At 45.6% G+C, this 10,000-nt stretch overlaps 1 protein-coding gene across 1 annotated transcript in view; it reads left to right on the top strand.

The window, feature by feature from the left end:
* The window catches only part of nr5a2 (nuclear receptor subfamily 5, group A, member 2), a 55,864-nt gene that overhangs the window by 29,309 nt on the left and 16,555 nt on the right, over positions 1–10,000 (top strand). Inside the window, exon 6 of the mRNA XM_080860626.1 lies at positions 3,621–3,768. Within this exon, the coding sequence (XP_080716752.1) occupies positions 3,621–3,768 (148 nt within the window). The remainder of the gene's footprint in view (positions 1–3,620; positions 3,769–10,000) is intronic.

The following is a 10,000-nucleotide window of genomic DNA, read 5'->3' as shown; positions in this document are numbered from 1 at the left end:
GTGAGCTACTCAAACACTCACACACACAAACACACACACACACACACACACACACACACACACACACACACACACACACACACACACACACACATGTGCATACACACATAACATTAATGCTCATCCACACAAACCACATGCTTACTGTGACGGAGCGCTGCGCTACCGTCACGGCAGCGATACTCTGCCTCAATGAACATTCGCCATGTGCATGTGTTTGCTATGTGTGTTTCATGTCCGTTGTCCATGTCATTATACACTTACAGTTTCTAAATGTTTGTTAACCCAGCCATTCACCCTCCAATTTCTGTTAGTCCCGTTGCTGTATTCACGCGTTTTAACATCATACACAACCGGGTCTTTAACGATCGTATTTGGTTGCAAATACTTGCACAGTGTTTGTGTTGTTGTGTGAATCATGGTAAGGCTCTTTACTAATATTTGGATGCTGTGGTGTTGTATCAGTATTGGTCATTCCAAATAAATGAATCAAATGTGTGTGTGTGCGTGTGTGTGTGTGTGTGTGTGTTCATCATCAGACTGATGATGTATAGCTAGATTGTTGCCAACCTCTATTGGGAAGGGCAGGGTGGCACCTCAGAAATGCATATGGCCTGTGGACAACACTCAGACATGTCACCAATCAAATTTCCACATGCACACACACACACACACACACACACACACACACACACACACACACACACACACACACACACACACACACACACACCACACACACACACACATACACACTCGACATACAAATGCATGCACGCACAGGCCCACTGGCCTTCAAAGGCACTCAAAACCACTAGATGGACCGCCCCAGCACACACATCCATAATCAAATTTATGCGGCACTCTGTCGTCTGGTCGGATCAAACACGACCGCATACCCTTTGTCAGCGCCAGTCATGGAGGTTTCGCTCCCTTTTTCCAAGCAGGGTAATGCAAGGTCTCCCTGAAATGCTCCAAACTAATTTAAAATACACCGTCAGCCCTGAATGCCAGAACATTCTCAGCTACCTAGACGTTGATCTAGCATTCTGCTTTTAAATGTCCATGTTCTTTGCTAGCTAGCTAGTATAAAACATTCCATTACAGCCTGTTTTTTTGAATGGTTACTGATGTTTGATGAAAACATGAATGTCATTTCAACAAGATGCAGGTCGTAAAATCGCTCTGTTGAACGGCTAGCAAGGGGGCTGTAGTTACCCAGAAGGCACCACTGTGGAGTGCACAGGTACACGTTCATTGGACAGTGCCCAGAGAATGAGAAATGGCCGCCACAAAAAAGGAATGTTTATTGTCTTCTTTTCTCAGTGGGGCTTTAGACCATGGAACCGGAGAGTCCATAACCCAGCCCAGCCAAGAGTCAGTGTAGACTACCTCCTTTTTTCCCGTTATTTCATGCGCTGTTGATTTTATGTAAATTGATTGACACCTTTGGGGTACTGCATTTCACTGACTCATAATTTTTTACTGCTTTCACAAAAAAAAAATGAAGAGTGAGGAAGAGCGAGAGAGAGAGAGGGAGGGAGGGGGAGGAGGTGATATGGGCACTGCTTGATAAGAGTTGTGGTTGATAAGCCAGCGCAAATCCAGAATATTCTTCACTCAGCGCGGGCTCCAATGTTAAAAAATTTCGCCCGCCGTATTTACACAATAAATAAATTCCAAATCCGCCACGTTTTTTAATTGCAAATCCAGCTCCGTGGGACCCTCCGTACTTCCCTCCAGAGCTCGGGAGTCAGCCGTCTACCTTCCCTCTGCCAGAGCCTGGCGCAGTCAATTATGGTAATGAATTGTCAATAAATATAAAAATTTAATATGGCCTGCTTATAGTGAGTGGCAGCTAAGGACTTGCCTCCAAGACAAATTTGCTGCTGCTGCAGATATTAAGTGCACCTGAAAGGAATGGGGGGGGGGCAGCAGGCAGGACTGGGGAGCCCACAAACCTTACCCCCCAGACACACACACACACACACACACACCACAACAACAAGGGGCAATACTCGGAGCTGGAGGTGAAGGAGCCTGGGGGAGCTGTGAGGATGTGGGTGTGGGGGTGGGGGTGGTCCAGCACGTGCCGGTACCTCCCCGTTGCTCCTGGTGGTCAGTACCAGGGAGCAGGCCCCAAGGAGGAGGAATTTGAGATGGGGGGGGGTGGCTGTTTATTTGATGCTGATTATCATTCCGGCTTCAGCGCCTCTGGCCTGCTCAGAGTGTTCCTCTCCTCTCCTCTCCTCTCCTCTCCTCTCCGCTGGCTGGCTCAGCGCTGATGCTAATAGCATATGCGGCTGGATAGGCCTGCGGTGAGGGAGGGCGATCCAGCCTACTGATTGGCTGAGGAGCCCTATCTGCGGGAGCCTCTTTAGCGCTCATTAGGTGCTGCTGTGTGATTAGATGAATGGGAGTTCAGCTCATCTGCACCTTTGTTTAGCTGTTAGCGTGTGTGTTTTTTCTTACCACCTGCCCTCGTCTTGACATTACTTACTTGATCTTTTATGTTAGTCTACAGCTAAACCAGCCATGGGAGTAGTGCTTGTCATTATTATGCCGAGGTCATTGGCTAGTTTTGCTTCACTGTTACTTTACATTGTTTTTTTTGAGTGGGAAAGCATTAGAGTAATCCATGACTTTCTGTTAACGAAATGATTACACATTATCAAACCTTCTCCTAACCCAAAACCTAATCAGAGCCATAACCACATGTACCTGATTAACAGTGTGTACATGTAAAAAGTAGACTGTAGTGATCAATAGAGAGTGTTTCAGGAGCTTTACAATAATGTAAAGTGGCACTGGAAATGCTATATTTTATCCATCTATATTCTGTTAAAGTTTTAAGGTTCAAGATGTATACATAAGGCCATGTACCTGTAGTCTTGGTTACTCAGTTCACGTCTCTTAATACCTCGGTTCCCCCTCTAGAATGTCTATGGTTCTTGGGTTACCTCAGGACGTTGTCAGAAAGAACTTTCCAAAGTTCCTCTCTCTGCAGTTCTCAAGGAGACAGAAAAGTTTCCCATTCGAGCCCTCAACCTCAAACACGTTATCGACTCTGAATGTAAACACTTGCAAAACACACTTGAAATTTGGCATAAATATTCATGTCGAATGTATTACTGTCTCAAATGTTCTGCAGCATGCAATAGGAAGTGCCTTTGACCACAATTACAGGGCAGTGTTAGCCCATCGTCAGGTTTGTAAAGGCAAAGAGCCAACATTCTCAGGACTCTGGGCTTGGCCTGCGCTTCCTGGGTTTCAGCCCCTGTATTTAGGAGGGAGTGTGTGTGTGTGTGTTTATCTGCTGAGTGTATGTGCGAGTGTACTCATCTGTTGACTGTGTGTGCGTGCTCATCTGTGTGTGTGTGTGTGTGTGTCTGTGTGTGGGTGAGTGTGTGTATGAGTGTGTGTCTTCAGGGCGGGGTTCTTGTACATCCTCTGAGCCATTTTCTGCATAGACAGTGACTAACAACTTCTGGTGTGTGTGTGTGTGTGTGTGTGTGTGTGTGTGTGTGTGTGTGTGTGTGTGTGTGTTTGTGTTTGTCTGTCTGTCTGTATGTGTATGTTCGTATGTGTGTGTGTGTGTGTGTGTGCCCCCTTCCCTTCAGGTGGATTATGCTGTAATTGCCTCCCAAGCCGGGGCCACCCTTAACAACCTGATGAGCCATGCACAGGATCTGGTGAGCAAGCTGCGCGCCCTGCAGTTTGACCAGAGGGAGTTCGTCTGCCTCAAGTTCCTGGTGCTGTTCAGCCTGGGTGAGTACAGAGCTACAGAGGCGGGGGACATCCCCCCCCACCCCTAAAAAAAAATGAATCTAGAGAAAATAATGCATTCGTTGGCACTTGCTGTTTTTTCCCCCAGATTATGGGAAGGGGCCTTGAGATCTGGCGCACAGACAGTTGGTCTCCTCCTTCCACTGATAACAAGAGCACAGCAGGATCAGTAGTGCTGTCTTCTGCTGTGTTGTGTTCTGTGTAGTTATGTATGCCTCTGGATCACAGTTCACCAGGCCTAGAGCTGCAGTCAGCCCCTCTCATCTCCAATGCTCTGTTCCCTCGGAGCCTCTGATGATTATATAATGATACTTAGCCTTATACTGTGTTCAGCCAGTCCAGACACGTGCTTTAGCAACACACACACTCACACACACACACACACACACACACACACACACACACACACACACACACACACACACACACACACACACACACACACACACACACACACACATGCCAAATGTAAACACATTTGCTAAAGGAAGACCTTTCACACCATTGATGTTACTCTGATGAGCAAATGAAAATTTCAGGCGTCGAAAAGTTTTCCTCAGGCTCCCGGGTGTTTAGGAATGGCCTTCAGGAAGCCCTCGCTGGGGCCCAGACACAGGCACTCTCCTCCACCCAGGGCCACTTGTGGTGGAGTTTGATTTATGTACTCATTTATTCTAAGAAGAGAAAGAGACAGGTGGAAGAAGCAAGTCAATAACCCCCTCCACCTAGATGTTCCTGTATTTGTTTATTTATAGTTGTGCTGTGGGCTTTTGGGTGTGTGTGTGTGTGTGTGTGTGTGTGTGTGTGTGTGTGTGTGTGTGTGTGTGTGTGTGTGTGTGTGTGTGTGTGTGTGTGTGTGTGTGTGTGTGTGTGTGTGTGTGTGTGTGTGTGTGCGTATGTGTGTAGAGGAGGGGGGCATATTACGTTATACACAAGATATCACAGCTACTTCCCTTTAACATAATGCAGTGCAAGGAGATGAGAAGACTGTCCAACTCCTGGTCAGCCCTGACATCCTTCATTGATGAAGCCATTGATGTCAAGGTGAAACGCTCCTGCTCCCAACCTGCGCTGTGCTGCAGTGCCTGTCTATCAAACGAGAGAGAGAGACGGAGAGGGACGGAGGGAATCAGACAGGACAGTTTGGCCCATGAGAAGATTTCGATTTTAATGAGCCCGAAGCAATTCGACAACATTATTAGCATATCAGTTACAGTTGTTTTTTATGTTGGGAGGGGAAGAGGTAGGAAAGGTGTGTGCATGAAAGAGACAGAGAGACAGAGAGGGAGAGGGAGAAGCAGAGAAAGTGTGTGTGGGTATGTTTTTCTGGCCTCCAATTTTCCCTTTACACCTCCTCCGACCCCCAGCTCTGAGTACACTGGCCTAACACACAGACTTTCACAGAATCCTTTTAAGATTGTATAGAGAAATGAGAGATAAAAACACACAAACACCTCCTTTTTAAGTGCACCTGGAGAATTCTCTCTTTCCTTCTCCACTCCCCCCCCTCTCCCCTGCACACTTAACAAAAGAGCCAGGCCCTTAATCACATTTCGCTTCTCTCCACTGAAGGGGGTAGCGATTGCTCTGCCCTGCTCCCTCTGGTGGGACCGCTGTTTGTGTTACGCTGTGTTTGTGTGGCAGAGAATTGAGGCTGCGCTGGGATGCGTCTGTGTTTGTGTTTGTGTGTGGTGATTAGGGGCAGGGGGAGATGTGTGTGTGTGTGTGTGTGTGTGTGTGTGTTTGTTGGGAGGGGGGCATTCAGAATGGGAGCTGGGGGATGGTCTAAATTATTTCATGGAAACATCATTCATAATGAAAGGCCCATCTGAGGGAGGTGTATCGCCCCCGGCAATGTCCCCCCACCCCCCCACCCCCCACATATCCTCATCCGTCCCCTGGACGCCACGGCCGGTAGATTATTTTGTATTACCCTTAAAGTGGGGAACAGACTAAGCCTAGAGATTAGCCCGGCTCTGATGAATATCATCCTGCAGTGAGAGACCCCAGATGTGTGGGTCTTCATATGGAACTGCATCACTTGGTGGCACCGCTGGACTGGGCATAGGGCATGGCGGGCATTTGCCCGGTGGCCTGAAGCCTTTTATTATTTTTTGTATTCATGCCAAACTCCGTCTAACGTAGCAGGCCACGTTAACTTCAATGCAGGCCACATTAACGTCAATCCAAGTTAAACAGGCGGAGTTGCCCGCGGGCCCTGGCCTTCAAGTACTCTAGCTAAAGTTTTCAGCGATAACCTCTTTAGTTAAAGAGCTAGTTGTCTCGACAACTATTTATACTTCTATAATACCGTACGTATCTTCGTCATGGTGGGTATTATTTTTGCAAAAAAAATAGTAGCAATTTAGAACAACAGCACATGATTTACCTACATACACTGAAGAAACAATAAAGAAAAACGATTCAATGAAACAAATAAGTTATTTTCTTTGGTATTTTGTCATTCAGAATTTCAGATTTGCAATGGGGATTTTTGGGTAACATGTTTAACACTGTTAATGGACCAGATCATTTAAATATTTGTCTCGCGAGAAAGGTAACAGAGTGACATTAAGGCTGCTAACTGTTAATAGCAAAGGAGCAAGACTGCTAATACCCTATTGTGAAGGCTACACGAGTCTGTTGAAAATGTCTTATAAACACAAAAGTGGCAGTAAGAAAAGGCAAGAGAGAAAAGAGCTGCAGGAGAAGGTGGCAAAGCTACCTAAATTAGATTATTTTTATTTTTCAACAAACGTTCGCCAGTCCGTGGAGTCTGCTAGTGCTACGACCCTCCTGCTAGCACACAAGGCTCGTCGAATGCCATTCAAATAGGTGAGTACTAGTACAAGGGTATTTGATGGGCTGCCATGCCCCCTTTAACAAGTCGCAGTGGAGCACCCGTTTCATTATGTGTTTTTCAGATGTGGGTAAAGCAGGTGTGTCATCCGTGTTTTAAGAACGCTTTAGCACACTTTGACCCTGTGTTTACGTTACCGCGAGTCGGAGCGCGCCGCTATCCATGTTTCTAATACATTTGTCACTGTCCTGTCTACTTTCAAAGAGCAAGAGGACTTTGAGTGTGAGAGGTGTCGGGCCATCCGTGACCGCACCATGGCCAGGAGGATGGAAAACAGAACGTGTGTGTCTGTGTTTAATAATTTAGTTAGTTTCATCGTGTCTGCGTTGCTTGTATACACAATTTAAATATCCTATTGAAACTTCTTCTTGTAAATATTGTTAATATATGTTTGCTGTTCCTCTTAATAAATTAGTTAATTACGTTATGTGGGACGTCTGTCATTTTTAAGATCAGGGTTATCGCAATCAGTGCTATCTAGGCTACTTTCTGACCATTTCTAACGAGTTAAACAAGATTTCGTTCTTTGTGTACACACCTGTCACAATCATATCGATTACAAACACCTTTGTTTAGCGTAATAGGGAACGCCGTCAGTAACTATAGGGCCGTCAAAATACCGTGCACCGGGGCCCGTCGTAACCACGTTACGCCACTGTACAGATGTCATCATTGACAGGGTAGCCGAGAAGAGCGATCTGATGAAAAGGCTGCTTTTGTGATGAGGTAAAATAATACGCTGACTTGAAACAATCATAGTGGATCAGATTAAGTTAATTAATATTTTTAATATAATTCCTTTACTTAAATTTAAGTAACAAGGTTGAAAGAAATGACATGTCTAAAAAGTAATGTGACCTACGGTCAATAGATCATACTTTTGATAAGCCTACGATAACAGTATTTTGGGAGAACTTTTCATAATGCTTCTCATAGTGTTAAAATGTTTGTGTCTCCTAGTGCACATTGATCGTTTAAAGGCAGTGATTCCAAACAAGGGGTAATACATACCACCTGAGGTGCGCAAGCAAACTGCAGGGGGTATGTGGATAAATTAACCAATGTGTGCAGCATTAGTCATGCATAAGTGAAGGGGTACTCATGGTGTGACAAAAAGGCTTAAGGGTTACGCATGTCAAAAGCAGTTGTGGAAAAAACCCACGCTGTCACACAGCGCGCTTACATTTTTCCCCGTCAGTACTTGGTGTGCTCTGCTCTTGGTAAAAATGACTGCCTGAAAATGTCCCCAGTCCAGCCTGCTTGGTGGTGGAGGTGTTCATCAGAGTGTATCATCTCTCTTATTCCTCTGTGTGTGTGTGTGGGGTGTGTGTGTGTGTGTGGTTTGTGTGTGTGTGTTCTCACTGGACTTCTGCTAAGAGCCAATTATGTGGAAGCTAATGAAATACGGCATGAAAGCTCTCGTCTGTTAGATAAATGTGTAAGGCCACAGGAACCTTCTCTCTCTCTCTCTATCTCTCTCTCTCGCTGCTCTTATCTGTATCTTGACCCTCATACTCATCCCTTTATACATTCCTACTGTTGTCCCTGACCGGTAGCTATCAATGTAACGATGCAACTATCAATGCTAAAGGGTTCATAATAGGAGCAGCACTAGATAGGTGAATCAGTGAGCCTTCTCACTGTCCAAACGATGCAGCTTCAAACTTAGACTCCAGTCTTAAAAGGGAAATATATGCAAAAATCAACCACAACTTTTTGGACCATTTGCATGGCTTTTTGTTACTCAGTCAGGAAATCAAATTATATTGAGTGAGGTTCTATGGAGAGACTTAAACATGCCATCTCTACCTGCTCCAGCTCTCTATCTCTCTCTCTCCCAAGGTCAAACACAGGACCTCAAGAGCGTGAGCATGGACTCCAGCTGCTAGCCCTATCATTTACCCTCTGTCCTTCTTCTTCTGTTTCTTTCCTTACTCTATATCTCTCTTAATTTATCTCTTTCCATTTTTCCAATTTTGTATCTTGTTTTCTCTCCTTTATCCCTCTTCCTTCAACCATCTCTCTCTCACTCTCCTCTCTCTCTCTCTCTCTCTTGCTCAACTGCCGTTCTATCACTCCAACCTCAGCTCTTACAAATGAGGGCCTTTTAAAGGAAATCAAAGCACTTCTCCTGGTGTGAGGTGCAGCACTGCTGTTCTAGACCAACCCCCCAACAAACAAACACACACACACACCACACACACACACTCTCACGTACACAAACAGTCCAAACACACACCCACCCAGTAGGCTGAGTCAGTGAGCAGCAGAGCGACTGCCATCGCTCAGCATCACACACCCCCAAACACACACACACACACACACACATACACACAACCAACACACACACACTCTCACACACAACGTCCACCCACACACACACACACAACTCTCACGTACACAAACAGTCAAACACACACCCACCCAGTAGGCTGAGTCAGTGAGCAGCAGAGCGACTGCCATCGCTCAGCATCAAACACCCCCCAAACACACACACACACACACACACACACACATACACACAACCACACACACACACACTCTCACACACAAATGTACACCCACCCAGGGGCTCTTTGTAAAGCTTAGTGTCAATAAAGAGCAGATAGACATCACTTGACCCCGCCAAGTCACTTATCTCAGCAGGAGAGGTCTTGGGAGGTGGGTTGGTGTCGAAAGAGAGCAAGGGAAAGAGAAAAGGGGAAAAAAGAGAGAGAGTGTGATGCCATGTCGCTGGTCACCTATCTCTCTCTCTTTCCTCCACCCTTTATCAGTCTCTCTTTCTCTCCGTCTGTCTGAAATGAATGCTGGTTTTCAGTCACGCTGAAGGCTTTATCAATGGTAAATAATCCAGCGCTGCCATTGATTTCAGCTTCACTGCTGCTGTTAGCTACCAGGCCTGAGGAATGAGAGGATGTGCTGAGCTCTTAGTGACACTGCCAGTTTTGTGTGTTGTGTGTGTGTTTGTGTGTGTGTGTGGTGTGTGTGTGTGTGTGTGTGTGTGTGTGTGTGTGTGTGAGTGTGTGTGGTGTGTGGTGTGTGTGTGTGTGTGTGTGTGTGAAATTAGTGTCAAAGTTCATGTTAGAAGTGTTTGTCGTTTGTTGAGTAGAACTGAGGAATTGTATCTGGATGTAAAAAAAAAAAAATGTCAATGGTTTCTCTATTTCCCATTGTAGAGCACAGGATAGATTTCATGGGACTGTTTCCAAATGCCAACAGAATGGCTCTGCTCAGAAAACGTAATGGGTTCCAATTTCAACAATTAGCCTTGGTCTAGGATAGGGATGTGGTTAAAACACACACTGCATTTATATAAGACACTGGATTGTTTTTTTTATATATAAGACAGTTTCC

Source organism: Sprattus sprattus (assembly GCF_963457725.1).
Source record: "Sprattus sprattus genome assembly, chromosome: 2".
Lineage (NCBI taxonomy): Eukaryota > Metazoa > Chordata > Actinopteri > Clupeiformes > Clupeidae > Sprattus > Sprattus sprattus.
The sequence above is the reverse complement of the archived record's forward strand: the minus strand, read 5'-3'. Positions and strand labels throughout refer to the sequence as shown.